Raw genomic sequence first — 14,941 nt, forward strand, 5'->3', positions numbered from 1 at the left:
CCTTTTGCATCTTTATCCCTGTTCCTGTTGTTGTCAACCAAGAATCCTCTTGTACTCCTTAAATCATATCGCTGTTTTTTTCACTATGTAAGTACGTTTCCTGGTTCTCCTTGATACTTTCTGTATACGAACATTGTGGTAGTTTTTTTGATAGAGCATTAAACTTTAAACTCTCCCTTCCAACCAAATTTAATTCTGCTTTTAATGCCAAAGAGAAAGGTAGATCTTCTCTAATTCTATTTTTTTCTGCAGGTTTTATTGCTGTGCATTCTTGGAGACCATGCCCCAATCTTCCACAACCAAAACAGAATGTCGGTAATTTTTCATACTTGAAAGGGATCCAAACTCTATTCCCATTGCCTATTGAGACAAATATACCCCTACAAAGGGGTTTCTGTACATTTAATTTAATTCTAAGGCGACAGAACTCACCATTAACTTCAGATCTGAGAACGCCTCCAAAAGTGACCCCTTATAGTATGCAAGAGGTCTTTTTTATCAAATTCTGGTAAGCACATCCCAATCTTGATCCAAAACGGGGATGAAACAAGCCTGATTTGATCTCTTTCCATCAGTTTAGTCAATCGATCAAAGATAACTAAGTTTTTCCTGAACAACCATGGCTAACCTTCCATAATAGTTTCTAAATCTTCCTCTAATTCAAACACAATCAAAAAAAGGTTTTGCCCTACCGATTGGTTCTCAAACTTTTTCTTTGTTTTCCAGATACTTTTCATATGTGCCTTGAAGCTATCCGGATTGTAGGATTTCTTTGTCCAACTAGTGCAGATTAGAGTTGGTTTGTCATTTGGTTCCACCATCGAGCTTTTGACCGATAGCTGAATAAGTTCCTCTGCCAATAGGGAGACCTCGTTTCCCCCAAACCCGTCGTTGCCACCACTTTCCGTCATCCCAAGCCGCAATAGCCACTATTTTCGCTAGGATACCAGGGATAGCACTCTTGGCTACTAGGGTCCTATAAAATAGTCACTTTTATTTGTCTCAGGTTATATTTTAATTATTTATGTTTAAAATGTTACGTTTTAGTCACTTATATTATCGTGTTGTAACATTTTAGTTACTGAACGTTAATTGCCGTTAATAGTGTAACAGTAAGCTGACGTGGAACGTTAAATTATCATTGCAAATAAAAAATTTAGGTTAAATTATACAATTGGTCCCTAACTTTTTTCGTTTTGAGCAATTTAATTTTTCTTCTTTTATGTTCTTTGAACTTTCTTTTTTTTTCCCTTTATTTTCCATTCTCCTCCTTCTCCCTCTGTTTTCCTCCCTTCTCCATTTCTTTTAACATAATTTTTCTATATTTTTCAATTGTTAAACTAGTCCCTATACTTTTATTTCTTTATTTTCCTTTTTTCTTCATTTTATTTTCTCTTTTATCACATTCTTCACTAAAAAAAATAATCATTTCCCACCAAATAAATCAAGTCAATTTTTTACATGATTCCTAAATTGAATTTCACTCTAAACCAAATATCAATTATTCTTTAATCAAATCTCAATTTGATTATAACCTAATTTTGAAACCTGAAATTGGATTTAACTAATCAATATAAAAATAATATCCTTAATCAAATCTAAACATAAATTGAATTCTTTATATTCAAAATAATTTTTTCCATTTCCAAACTTTTACATAATCGTGTAGATTATTCTTTTTATTTTCTTTTATTTTCTAACGAATAAAATTAAACAAACGGTAAAATTGATTTAAACCTTATTGGATATTCTCAAGCAACTTTGATTGAAAACCGAGCATGGATGAACCGAAGAGAGAAAGGGAAAATGGAACCAAACTGGTTTGGCTAAAGTTGAGGGTATGTTTAGTATGGTGGTAATTTTAGTCATTGAGAGTGTAGAGCTTGTTTGAATAATCTATGAAACAATATAGTTTTGAGAGGGCAAGAATGTTATGGGTAAGATAGATAAGATGGTCGTGAGGGTTGGTTAAGAGGTTAAGGGAATAAGCTCGAAAAACTTTTTAAGGGTGGACTGCCATAAGTCACCATTGTTGAGGTCTTCAAGTGAGACAAGCTTGTGGACTAGGTTATTGAAGGATCCAAATTGGTTCGTTAAAACGATGATGGGCAATGAGAGTTTGTAACTGTGGAATGAGAATATGCGAAGCAAGTTTTATTTTGGTTTTAGCTTTCATCTTTTTTTTTTCATAAACATAAAAAAGTTTTAACAAATGGAAAACGTAAAAAAAACTATGTTAAAAGAGATGGAAAATGGAGGAAAACAGAGGAAGAACCAGAAGAGAATGGAAAATATAAAATATAAAAGAAAAAAATTAAATTACTCCAAAAAAATGAGACCAATTGTATAATTTAATCTCAAATTTTTATTTGAAATGATGATTTAACGTGCCACATCAGCTTACCATTAATGATAATTAACAGTTCAGTAACTAAAATGTTACAATAGGCTAACGTAAGTGACTAAAACGTAACATTTCAAATATAAGGGACTAAAATGTAACTTGAGTTAAATAAAAGTGACTATTTTGATAATTTAGCTATAAAATTAGAATAGGATAAGGTAGAAATTAGAATAGGATAACATGTGTGGCGTGGAGTGGGAACAAGATGTTATGAAAAAGAAATACTCTCAAACATAACAAATCCAAACCCAAACCCCAAAAACCCAGGCTAGAGCACGCTGATTTTGCGATTGATTTGATGGTAATGCTTCTTACTCTTTCCACAATTAATTTTACCTATATTTCCTTTTGTCTTTTGCCTTCCTTCCGATTCCATTGGTAGCCATATCCCAATCTCCCCACAGCTCAACATTGAAGTTTGCGTTTGCATTTTTGGTAAATGCGCAGGACCCCATGATCATAAAAGGAGTGTTCAGGAGATATGAAAGATGGAACCCAGTGCATCCGACGGTGGGTGCGTTTTGGGGTATGGGAATTGGCATTGGTTGTGGTGTTGGATGGGGACCTGGGTTTGGCCCCGATGTCGTTGGTTATGTTGGAGCTGGCTGTGGGATTGGTTTCAGTGTGGGTATAACCCTTGCTGGTGTTGGCATTGGTCTTCCTGCAAATTCCTTCTTTCAACTTCCATACAATGGTCTCTTCTATACTCTCTCTTTCCCCATTGCCTATTGCAATCTTAATTTGTGTTGATATATTTTCGCTTCCAAAATTCCAGCTTTTCGAACAGCCAGAACCCGGGCACTGGATCTTGTCTCTACCAAAATTACACCTGCTCTTGCCTCCTATAGATTTGCACCTCCTCACCTCTCCGACCTTCAAAGAGAAGCCACTACAAGACTCTCAACCATGTTGCCTTCACAAACTATCTCTATTTGGGAAGGTGTAGAAAGATTTAGCACCCGCTTTTTCCATCCTCGCAAAGGTATGCTCAAAAGTTCCACTCCAAATTGCTCTACATTGTTCTTATCTAATCAATCACAACTTTAATTTTGTAGCATCTATCATCTGCAATCTATTCAATATGTTACTTCTGATTCTCTGTTGGACCTTGTTTGCTAATTGTACCTTAGCCTTATTATTCCTTTCTGCTAAAGTTTCAGTTTTTAACATCAGTCGCATTTTTGTTTGCCATTTGATGCCATCTATTCTTTTTGTTTTGTGTGTGTGTGCATGCCTAAAGCTCAAAGTTTACTATTTTGAACTTTATATAATAACTAACACTCAACTGAAAATTCTTGTTTAGGTGTGTGTTATCATATTTATGAATAGAACAATCCAAAACACTAAGACTTAGTTCCTGAATGACCGAGATGACTCAAATTTTAGAATCAAATCCTACTTAGTTCCTGAATGACCGAGATGACATAAATTTTGAGATATATTCTTTATGTTGTTTTTGTTTTCTCTTATCATTTTGATCGCTGACTTTATGGCATGCTTGATTTGGACATAAAGTGAGAAGGGGAATGAACAAGTGATTAAAACTCAGCATTTCTGCTTCCATGACTTGGAGGATAATTTCAATTTATGAATCAAAACATACTAAAACTAGTTGACAATTTGATTGTACCTTATGGTATAAGGACTTTGACAAATGATTTTGGACATTGACGTGAGTGTCGTCGTGGTTTTACAAATTTGATTTGGACATGCCATAATGATTTAGGACGAAGAGTGAGCTTAACTTGAATGACGGATAGAACTTTAGGTGTTCTTAGAGTAGTTTACTGTTGATCTCTTTTTCCTGTTCTTGCTTGAGTTGGATGAAGTGTAGAACTTTCATATTGGTTATGATAGTAGCTGGTTTGTTTTCCTTCAGAATTCTGAATGATATGTTTTTCAATGATAAATTGTACTATTGATCTTTGTACTTAAGTGAAACAATGGATTTGTTCCTATAGCTTTATTTATATAAACCAAGTCCTCCTATTTTCATAATTTGTAAAATTAAGCCCAATCAATACTAGTGTTAGAATTTCTCTGTCAACACTAATGAGATCATTGTTGACTATTGTGATGTGGCGTGTTGCGCGGAAATTTGAAATATGCAAATGATGATGTGGCACTTTTAGTCAGGAGTCCTATTTCTTTTTCTTTTCTTTACTCATTTCTTTTACTTCCATTAAAAATTATTAAAAAACCCCCCAAAATTAAAGCTATGACCGGTACCATATCAAAGATGAAATGTTCTTCATCCCAATGGGTGGTCCTCTCCCTTGAATCTCTCAAATTGTGAAAGCTATAGGTGGGTTTTTTGGGGTACTTGATTGTTCAACAGGGTACATGGTGGCTTTAGCCCCACTTATGGCAGAATATATCTCAAAATGTCTTGGTTCAAACCTAATGATTATAGGAAGACATGCAAGAGAATTTCACTCTTTTGGCATGGAAACTAAACTGAAGCTTGACTTAATGAGAACTTGGGGTTTTCTTTCAAGTTGTCTTTTGGTTTGGATCGTTACTATTTCTCTCTCTCCCTGAACTAGCATGTTTTAGCTTGTCTTTGTTTGGAGATGCCTCATTTTCTTCCATGTTTTATGTTGGCTAGAATGTTGGGAAATCTAGCTGTTAAAAGACCATTAATGAGGGAAATATAACTATTTTCTTGGGTGTCTTGCTGATAGCTCTTTTCTTGCTTTCTTTCTTTGTTTTATAAGAACCAGTGTATTAAACTGATAAGAAGATTCCTAAAGCTGCATCATCAGAAGAATTTGTCCTATCTAGTTAGTAAGTGAATTTGCATATATTATATGAAGATGGAAGTGACGCGTACTGATGCAGTCTTGGTTGATGCAGGTTTAAAAGATTAGGTGCTTTATATACATAACGCCATGTGAATGTGAGAGATTGCAAATTATATGATGGAGAAAATGGCAGTGCATTTGGTAGGATCATGGCAGGCAGACCATGTGCTTCTAGATGATAATGCTAACGCGAGGAAGATAGAAAGGAATTGTTGCCTGGGGCCCAAGCCCAAGCTCAAGCCCAAGATAGGATTTTGTTTTCATTTCTCTCCTTTTTTTTTTTTTTTCATTCCAGGCAGGATTCGTAGTTTGGAGAGATGATTTCATTTTAGTTTTCAAGGCAAAGAGTACTTTCAAGTTGTAAACTTAACCGTACATCAGGGTGTCCTACAGTGTTTTGAGGTTGCAACCAGCTATGAATCGGATACAGGAAGGAATAGTAGGCCAATGCATTTTGTTATTTTCTTCTTTAATATGCTGTGGACTGATCCTACGCTAGTTGATTTTGCCCCCAATAGAATTCGAAGTTTAGTACGAGGAACGAATTTGGGGGGAAGGGGAATAGGATAATAAGGTAAAAAACTGGTATGGCTGAGTGAGTGTCCATCCATGTACTTGCTGACTGTTGTTTTCTAATTTCTCTCTAAAAATTTAAATGTAAGAGCCTAATACAACATCGATATTCTCAATTATAGATCAACTTTCAAGTATAAAGGTTGGTGAGGCAAGGGTGCCCATTTCTTGCCAAGTTAAGCGTGAATGAAGTTGGAGGATGAGGGGAGGGAACAGAAGCGTTGTTTCGGTTAGGCCTCAAAATGAATAGCCTATCTCAACAATCAACTCTTCTCACGCCTCATCAATCAAGATTGCAGCATTCCATGGAGTGGAGAGACCTCTATCTATCTCAAGAGTCCAAGTGAAGAAGGCGTGAAATAAGACCAATTGAATGCATCGCTTCTCTATTTGAGTTGATGGTAAGTGTAAAACGGAATAAGAAATCAATTTCATGATGACCACAAAAAAAGCTCATCCATCTTATATATCTGGATTAGATAGATGGATGCCTACCTCTTTTACTATGCATTGTTAATTTGCTAACCCTCAATTTTCTTCCAAGTCCGGCCTACTTAAATGCCTGCCTTTCAACTGTAAGCATCAAATCTCGCAGTCGGTACATGCCCAATGTTTTCTCATTTCTCTTCTATCAACATACATGCCTCCCGAGGCTAAGCATCAAGCTTTTATGGGAAAAACTTGCTCCAAAAGAGACACCAAATTGGACAATTGATACCATACTTATATACCAGCTGAAACTTGAAAGTACTCACTGGATTTAAATTAAAAGCAATCTTTAAGACGAGAAAAACATAAAAAAAGAGTAAGTTTGGTGAAAACATGAGTTTATCTTTCTCTTGGAACTCAAATGGTCAGCTGACATCGAATTCAAGGTTTCTACTCTTACCATGAAATTATATTTAATTGGTATGTAAACCTCAATGACGTTATCATGTGATAGAAACAAGCTCTTGAAGTCTATCTTCAAACAAATCTTAACAGTGTGGGGGAATATAGAAATCTTCATGGAATCAAACGTAACGCCAATAAGTTACAAGTACCTGCAAAAATAGCAGCTTTTGCAGAAGCAAGAATAATTATGCAAGCGTCTTATAAACCAAATTCATCTTCTTTCCAAGACATCATCATAGGCATGGATGGGATTCATCCCACTCAATCTTCAACCCAAGCGACGTCCAAACTTCAAAAAGGTATTCGATAATCATAACAAGTCCTTAATGAACTCAAGGTTTAGTGTGTCTCTCACAATAAGAAACAAGCCAAGGAGTAAAACAAACATGATACCAGATGACATAATCCGCTGCTCCAGTTCTAGAGGAAGCTTCCTCCCGCCTCTAGCTGCTTCTAAAAGTACCAGGGCCAGTGAACCCCCATCCAGTGCAGGTAAAGGGAGAAGGTTAATCACTGCAAGATTAAGATTTAGTAGAGCAGCGAACTCATATAGCCCATCCACAGTGGACCTTGCAACTTCAGCACCCACAGCAATAATGGCTACAGGACCTGACACTTTGCTTGCTGATTGTGAAAAATTCATAAAAGTCTGCTTCAAGCTATCCAAAACATTATATGTGAGACCCCAGAATTCTTTTCCAGCATAATTGAAGGCCTCAAAGATATTATTGGGTCTCAATTTTGTTATTTTTATGTTTGGTGATAACTGGACTCCAATTTTTCCAGTTCCATCAACGTTCTCATCAGGAGTGACCCCAATTTCAAAATCCTGCTTTCCCCTCTCAACCTTTAGAAACACATTTCTTTTGGGATTTTTCTTTATAACGTCAACAACCTGAGAAACCACGCGAGGCCCAGTTTCTGGCAATTGAATACCATTAATAGCAAGGATAACATCGCCGGGAAGAAGGCCATCCCGGGAAGCAGCTGAAAAGGGTCTGACATCAGGAACGAGCACCCCGGAGAATGGCTCTTGCACTGGCAATCCAACTGACAAGACTTGAGTGAATATGATAGCGTACGCAAAAATGATATTGGCGACAACACCAGCAGAGATGACGATAACCCTATCTAATATGGGTCTGTTCTTAAGCAAATTGGCATCGTCGTCAGGAATATCACTGTCCGGATCATTATCAGGGAACCCCACAAATCCACCCAATGGGAAAGCTCTAATAGAATATTCTACATCGTTGGCATTGAACTTGGCTAAAATTGGACCAAAACCAACCGCAAATTTACTTACACGGATTCCCTGGAGATAAGCAGCGAGGAAGTGACCCGTCTCATGAACAACAATGATGGCAGTCAAAACGCCAGCGGCCTCCAACACAGATTCAACGCTCCCGAAATCAAATCCAGGAAGAGCGTATGACCTGAAATCAGCCCTGTTGGCAGAAGGATACAACAACTTGGTCTTGGTCGAGTAAGAAACGGGAGGAGAGGTAGGCTTAAAGAGATGGGTTCTGGGTTTTAATGGGAACTCCAAGTACGGTGGTCTGGAAATTGATAATCTGTGGAGGAAATAATTGGAGGTGAAAGAAGAAGGGGAAGGTGGAGAAGTAGAAGAAGCAGGAGGGAAATGAAGGAGCATGGCTCCGATCCTTGGGCTGAAACAAGATAGGGGATTAAAGAGAAAAGTGAAGACAATGATATCGTGTTGGACACAAAATGAAAAAGAGAAAATCGTGTGGCGAAAAACAGAAGCAGAGTCATAGGATAATTCATATTTGTTGGGTTTGGGTTGGGGTCTGTCATCTGTGTGGAGGGAAATGCCCCCGTTCATTTACCCGAAATCCCAACATCACCCCCTCCATGCATCGCTGTGCTTCACTATATCCCTGTCTCGTCTAATTACCTTTTTAGTTCCTATATTTTTTGGATATTTAAAATTTCATCTTTTCATTTTTTTTCAGATTATACAATTATCTAGTAACTTGTTTTACCACGCATGATAGCCCAAAAGGTAATATGAGATGTTAAGAGTTGATGCACTATCAATAAATTATATTAAATCATCTCATCAATAAATAAAATCTTTAAGGACTTATAAATCAATTTTAATTACTTTTAATTATGATTAAATAAATTTACCAATATAAAATTTATAAGTCTTTAAAGATTTTATCATTTTAATTATTGCTTATGTGATTCATTAATGGTGTATGTGATTTACGCACCGATAATATATCAAATATTATCTCATAAAGTATTTATACTGCAAAAGATCAATATTAAATATAGTCGAATCATGGCACATAGCAAACAGACGAAGCAAAGAGAAGGAGCATATTGCAAAGCACCTTGAACCCAAAAAATGAGAGAACTAGCACGTAAAAGAAAGAAGTAAAAAAGGACCTTGGGAGGTATTTTTTGGTACGTCCACTCCATCATCTTCATCCCCTTTTATCTTCTCTTAAAATCCCTTGAGCTTTAAATTGTTTTAAGTATAGGAGCACGACCGTAGTGTCAACTCCGATACCCTCTAAGCTCACCTTATTTCATTTAGCAGATTCAACCCTCTTTCAAGTCCCTTTCTCGGCCTATATCCTTGCTAGCTCGAAGAAGACACTAGCATTTTGGCATCGTCTATGGGTTTTTTTTTAAATCAAAAGCTATGAATACCATGAACATCATCACTGGAACCACCTTAACACCAACCTTTTTATGGTTAATTCGATGGATTTAATTAGTTTTTTTCTAACTTAATTGGCTATTATATATGATAATTGAATTAATCAACTTTTATAGCATAAATTGACTTAACCGAATTGACTTAAAATATATACTTAAAATAAATATATTATAAAGTATGTTTAAAATAAAGTTAACTACACTAGTAGTCACCCAACTATTAGTAAATTACTTTTTGGTCACTCAATTATTAATAAATTGCTTTTTGGTCACTCAACTATGAAAAGTTACAAAATAGTCACCCAACTATTCATTTTGTCATGGCTAATTGTGGCAAGTTTTAAAATTGGGATAATAACAAATTTAATCCTTAACATTTATACATTTTGTCAATTTAATCTTAATTCTAAAAAATCTAACGTTAACATTGACACCTTGTGTAATCGATTTTTTACAAATTTGTTTTCTTTGTGACATTGAGAGTTAATTTTATATAAAACCCATAAATTTTATGATTTTATAATATAATTTTATTTTTACTAATTCACAATTATTCTACATAATTTACATTGATGAGACATAACAAACTATGTTAATTGAAATACATATATTATATATGTATATGTATAAATTTAGTCTTTTAGTTGTCCCAAAATTGGGTGTCAGTCCAATGTATTAAATCAGTGTAGGAAATAAGAGTTTGTTTTCTTGAAATATATAAGGAAGTATAGCTATAAATAGATAAATGTAAAGACTAAATTGACAGTGTAGTTGAGTTAAACAAAGCAAACAATAAAGGTACAAGGCTTGAGTTGAGTTAAACCTTTGGCAGCACGGCTAACAGTTAATAGAGTGTACATGTATAAATTTTGACGACAGACACAGTAGAGTGAGTGTGTTAAAGATTTTCGTTTGGTTTGCGTCGGCCTAGCGCCTGACCGCATACAAGCGCATTCCTTGGGATTGGATATTCATCCCTCCATGAATTTGCAGTGGAGAAAATGCGGAGATAGAATTGTTGGCCTAGGTACTGCCGTACCCAGTTCTCTGACCTTACGTTCCACATCCCCACATTATCCAAAGCTATGTATACTGCGCTCCATGACTTTGGATACACCTGTACTGTGCAACGTGCAATCGCATCTCTCAAGTTGTAACCTAACCTGCTTGCTGGAGTCCACTGCCCCCTATCCATCCTGCAAAATGTAAAAAGTTTTACATCTGTCTTCATATGTAAGATAAGCAAATTCAAATACTAGTATTTTACTTGTACATACCCCACAACAAAGAAGCTGTAACCATCAATGTGCCATGATTGCACAGTGTCTTCTGGATTCTCAAAAACAATCTCAACATAACCTCTATAATCAGCAGCCATGACGGAAGTTTTCAAGTAGGCACCACCTCCGGTGGGAGCATCTGGGATGCTTCCAAGGGAAAATACTCCAGAGATTTTGAAGTAGTCCGCTAGTTTAAGCGGGGTGTCAGCTGGGATGAAGGAAACACCATTCACGGCATACCTCTGCTTGCCATTGATAACAGCAGCAGAACTTGCAAGTCTAATGGTACGTGTGGTTTTCACCAATCCATAGTGGTATGAGCCTTGGGGATTAGGTCTTGCTGCACTTGCTGTGAGATTGAGCCTAGTTTTGATATTTGGCATAAGTTAACAAATTTAACCAGAGGACAAGTATTCAACAGGACATATTATCCGACCAAAACTGAAGAAGAGATCATATACCAGAAGACAGGATAGTCTTTGCCAAGGAAGTCAATATTATCTCACCTGTGAATTGCTTTATTGTGTGGAGTGGATTGTAACAGTTGATAGGAAAAAGGAAAATAAATGGAACCGGTGCAAGCAATACCTGATAGATCGAGCTTGTTCAAGGGACCAATCAATTTGAGTAGTTGGTCCCCCAGGAGGAGGACCAGAAACGGCTGCTGCTGAGTTACTATAATGAAGAATTGCAGTAGTGGCCAGCACCTGGGAAGTGAAACGGGTCGAAGCCACAATGTAGTAATCTCGAGCCGGTTGATCAGCAGTAACCAACACAGACAAGGACTGCCCCAAGTGAATATCAAGGGAATCATAAGTGTTCTGTAGTGTGTGAGTTCCTTCTACCTCTACTAACAGCAACTTGTGCCCCTGGATTCTAAAATTGATGGATGTTGTAATCCCAACATTGGATATGCGAAACCTGTAGATCTTGCCTGTTCAAAACCTCAGAGACTCATTCCATGAGCCAACTCCAGGACTATTACTATGCACACAAATCCCAACCAAAATAAAGCTACCATGATTTCTTACCTTGATCAACGGTGAATGTATACCCATTAGCACCACGGCCATTAATGATAAGGCCATCAGGGAAGGGTAGATCATGACCGCTGTCTAAAATCGCTTTCAAGTCCTGTAGAGTATAGAGCTCCAAGCGTAAAATCATGAAACGGAAGAAAGAGCAATGGAATATATAAACATAATAAAACATACATTGTGGTTTTTGTTGTACCAGTCACCAGCCAAAATGGTGTAATCTGCAGCAGGAGGCGGAAAAGGAACAGGAACAACAGAGCGGCTAAGAATCCCGAAACCACCATAACCGCCAGCAGCCTTATGTAAGGCGAGCGATGGGAAGTAAAAGTAGCTGCCAATCTGATCCTTCACTTGAAGAGTGTAGGTGAAGTTCCTCCCAGGAGGGATGGGGCAGTTGGTGCCATATACTCCGTCTTGCCAAGAATTTCTTCTTTGCTGCACGCCATTCCTGTATATTCAATCAAATCTCCTGCGTTACAACTTACAATCACAACAAAATAGATCTAGTCTTAGCATAGGATAGGATAGGATAGGGAAACCAACCAAGAGATGAGAAAGGGTTGATCCAAGCTATTGAAGACATTAATGATCAAGTTTTCGTTGGTCACGGTTTCAATTTGTGGTCCCGGAAATTGGCTATTTATCAATATCACCTGCCATCACATCAGATGTAAATATGAAAAGGAACCAAGAAGTAGAAAAATAAAAATACGAAGAAGGAACCTGTTGTTTCACTCCAAGAGGGTAGATATCACCATACGTGACATTCCAAGTATAGAACCTGTATGGATCTTCTCCATTGGTGCAGCAGCACAGAAGCAGCATAACCAAGATAATGATAAAACAACATGCTCTAAGTCTATCTCCCCTACAATCTCCCATTTTGAATATCCTTCACAGCACCAAGCTGAGAAGAATATATGAGACAATGGGATTAATTGAAATTGGCCCAACCTGTGCGCCTGGAAAGACCAGCATCTATCCATCTATCAGTGTATCTTATTTAATTATTTATTTATTTGCTAAGTAATGAATCTTTTACTTTAGTTGTTCTCTTTTGCTGCTTTAGATTTAGAGTAGGCGCTTTGTCGTTGAACAAAAAAGAAAAGAAAAAGGGGAGTTGGAGCTTTGTCGATGGGGAACGGGGATAATGTTGAAAAGGAAAGATTCTTATTAGTAGTCTAGTCTGTTATAGTATAACTTTTTTCTCTTTAAATTTCTCTTGAAGCAGAAGCCACTTACTGGGGATGAGCTGAGCTGTACTTGCTGCTTTTGAGCTATCACTTTCCAACATCATCATCTCACAGAATGTCCCCGATGCCAGCAGCCTGAGATTGTTACTTAACAGAACCATCAATATCATATCAAATTTAAGCCAATTTGGAGGGGGGGAGGAAGAAAAGGCAATAGGCTTAGCAGGTTTACATACCAAGGCACAGCTTTAATAGAATTACACAAGATTTTAATATCACCAAACTCATCGGGAATGACAGCCCATTTTGCTTTTCCCCAACAATGAATTCGGAACTTGATTAAGCTTTTAGCTCATCTCAATCCTTCCCACTAAACACAATATACCATTCTGTAACAAAAATGTCAAGTGCCACACCTCCTTACCAGTAGGTTCAGGAGCCGTATTAAACCATGCCAAAATGAATGAGACAGCAGTAACATTTTTTAAATGCATCATGAAAGTTTTTAAAATTTCAAGTGCCAAAACCTTTTTATTTTAATTGTTTAAGTTTATTTTCGACCAATTTATTTATAATTTAATTCAATCAATTTCAGTTTATAAAGTTTATTTAATTTTCACATATTTAAACTTATTTCACTTTTTATAGGAGAATGGAGTCACATGGTTTGAACCCATATATTAAATTGTAAAATTATCGTATATTTAATTTGTTACGGTGACCATTACACGATTAAAATGTGATAAAATAATCAATAAAATTTATATTTTTTAATTTATAATTTCTTGATTAAATTTTCATTTGTGAATTCCATTATTAAATTCTAAGATATAGAAAGTTTGTGCGATTGTCGCTAAAGTCTCAATTTAGTTAATTAAAGCGGTTGATATTTCCTCGATTTTTATTTCTTAAAAATAAATCTTAAATTTTTACTTTTATATATGGGATATATGACTTTTGTTCATATTTTATGAAAATCAGGTTAACCATATAAATATGGTTCTTGAATTGCAACAATTATGCTTGTGTTTTACGTGATCATTTTTAGAAGTATGCAATTAAACTGTGTTATATATATATGCTATTGAATTGTGGTTTTGGCATATAGGATATGCTTTGAGAAAAAATTATTGAATTATGTTTTGGTATATTGAATATGTTTTTGTATATATTTAAGATATATTATGGGTAATCCAAATTTTTTGTGTTTTTAATTTGTTCCTAATGCGTTTTGTTCTGATCCTGCTAATTAGAGTAAATATTGGTCATATCAACATTTATTTTGTGTTTAGATATCATTTCTCAAGATGCCACTAGATTAAAATAGTGGTATATTATTAATCCGTGCCATTGGATTAATTGTGATTTTCGACCTTTGTCAACAAGGTAAAAAAGACCATAACTTGTAAAAGTAAATGAATTATGTGTTAATCTATATATCCACACTTTGAAACTACGTTTTTAGTTTATACATACGAAACTTGATTTTTGAATTATGATGAATTATCCAAAATTTTGTCATACATTACTTCAATCAAACACTTTGGCCTAGATGTTTTTGTTCTCGCTTATCTCAATAGAAGGGAATGTTTGATTACTTATGGCCCCTTTAGATGAGCAATACGTTCCTTTGATTAATGTAAAAACAACAATAATAGTAAAATTAGATATTATAACAATATTATAGCGTGAGATAAAAAAAACTAAATACACCAAACTAATAAAAGAACCAACTGAACATATATAATTAAAAGTCAAATAATTTATAATTAAATTTCAACTCTTCATCTGTTAGTTTTAATCATGAAATCATTTCACTATTTTTATTTTTAAAAATTTACACCTTTTCGAATTTAAGATCCGGTAGTAAAATTTTTAAATCCCTCCTTCCTAAGCAAAATTGGGGAAGGCATTGTTCGATTAGTATGACACAAATGTTACTGATTTTGATGCCATCAGTATATATATGCAAACTAAAATGGATCACTGTATTTTAAAGGAATTAATTCTAGGAGACTCCATGTGGCTGCCATCAACTCAGTTTTTAACTCAATAAATGTCG

The 14,941-nt window shown here is 35.7% G+C and overlaps 3 protein-coding genes across 4 annotated transcripts; 1 reads left to right on the forward strand and 2 right to left on the reverse strand.

Annotated features, from left to right (window-relative positions):
- Nucleotides 1–2,562: 2,562 nt before the first annotated feature.
- On the forward strand, nucleotides 2,563–5,681 carry LOC105764602 (cadmium-induced protein AS8). 2 transcript variants are annotated; one of them, XR_001124667.2, is made up of 5 exons: nucleotides 2,563–2,705; nucleotides 2,852–3,098; nucleotides 3,180–3,386; nucleotides 5,122–5,191; nucleotides 5,261–5,681. XR_001124667.2 is itself a non-coding variant. In XM_012583241.2 (4 exons), the coding sequence occupies exons 1-4, from the start codon at nucleotides 2,703–2,705 to the stop codon at nucleotides 5,272–5,274; spliced, it is 471 nt and encodes a 156-aa protein (XP_012438695.1). In that variant the 5' UTR covers nucleotides 2,563–2,702; the 3' UTR covers nucleotides 5,275–5,681. The 2 variants fall into 2 exon arrangements, 1 of the variants encoding a protein (XP_012438695.1); XM_012583241.2 differs by lacking the exon at nucleotides 5,122–5,191.
- A 976-nt stretch (nucleotides 5,682–6,657) lies between these two features.
- LOC105764600 (probable membrane metalloprotease ARASP2, chloroplastic) lies at nucleotides 6,658–8,472 on the reverse strand. The gene has a single exon (XM_012583235.2). It carries the CDS (start codon nucleotides 8,327–8,329, stop codon nucleotides 6,986–6,988), a length of 1,344 nt encoding a protein of 447 aa, XP_012438689.1. The 5' UTR covers nucleotides 8,330–8,472; the 3' UTR covers nucleotides 6,658–6,985.
- A 1,635-nt stretch (nucleotides 8,473–10,107) lies between these two features.
- On the reverse strand, nucleotides 10,108–12,656 carry LOC105764599 (L-ascorbate oxidase homolog). The gene is made up of 7 exons (XM_012583233.2): nucleotides 12,410–12,656; nucleotides 12,230–12,339; nucleotides 11,864–12,134; nucleotides 11,681–11,783; nucleotides 11,238–11,583; nucleotides 10,647–11,012; nucleotides 10,108–10,565 (listed from the first exon to the last, which is right to left on the reverse strand). The coding sequence occupies exons 1-7, from the start codon at nucleotides 12,566–12,568 to the stop codon at nucleotides 10,268–10,270; spliced, it is 1,653 nt and encodes a 550-aa protein (XP_012438687.1). The 5' UTR covers nucleotides 12,569–12,656; the 3' UTR covers nucleotides 10,108–10,267.
- Nucleotides 12,657–14,941: the final 2,285 nt, after the last annotated feature.

This window comes from Gossypium raimondii, chromosome 12 (genome assembly GCF_025698545.1).
Source record: "Gossypium raimondii isolate GPD5lz chromosome 12, ASM2569854v1, whole genome shotgun sequence".
Classification (NCBI taxonomy): Eukaryota; Viridiplantae; Streptophyta; class Magnoliopsida; order Malvales; family Malvaceae; genus Gossypium; species Gossypium raimondii.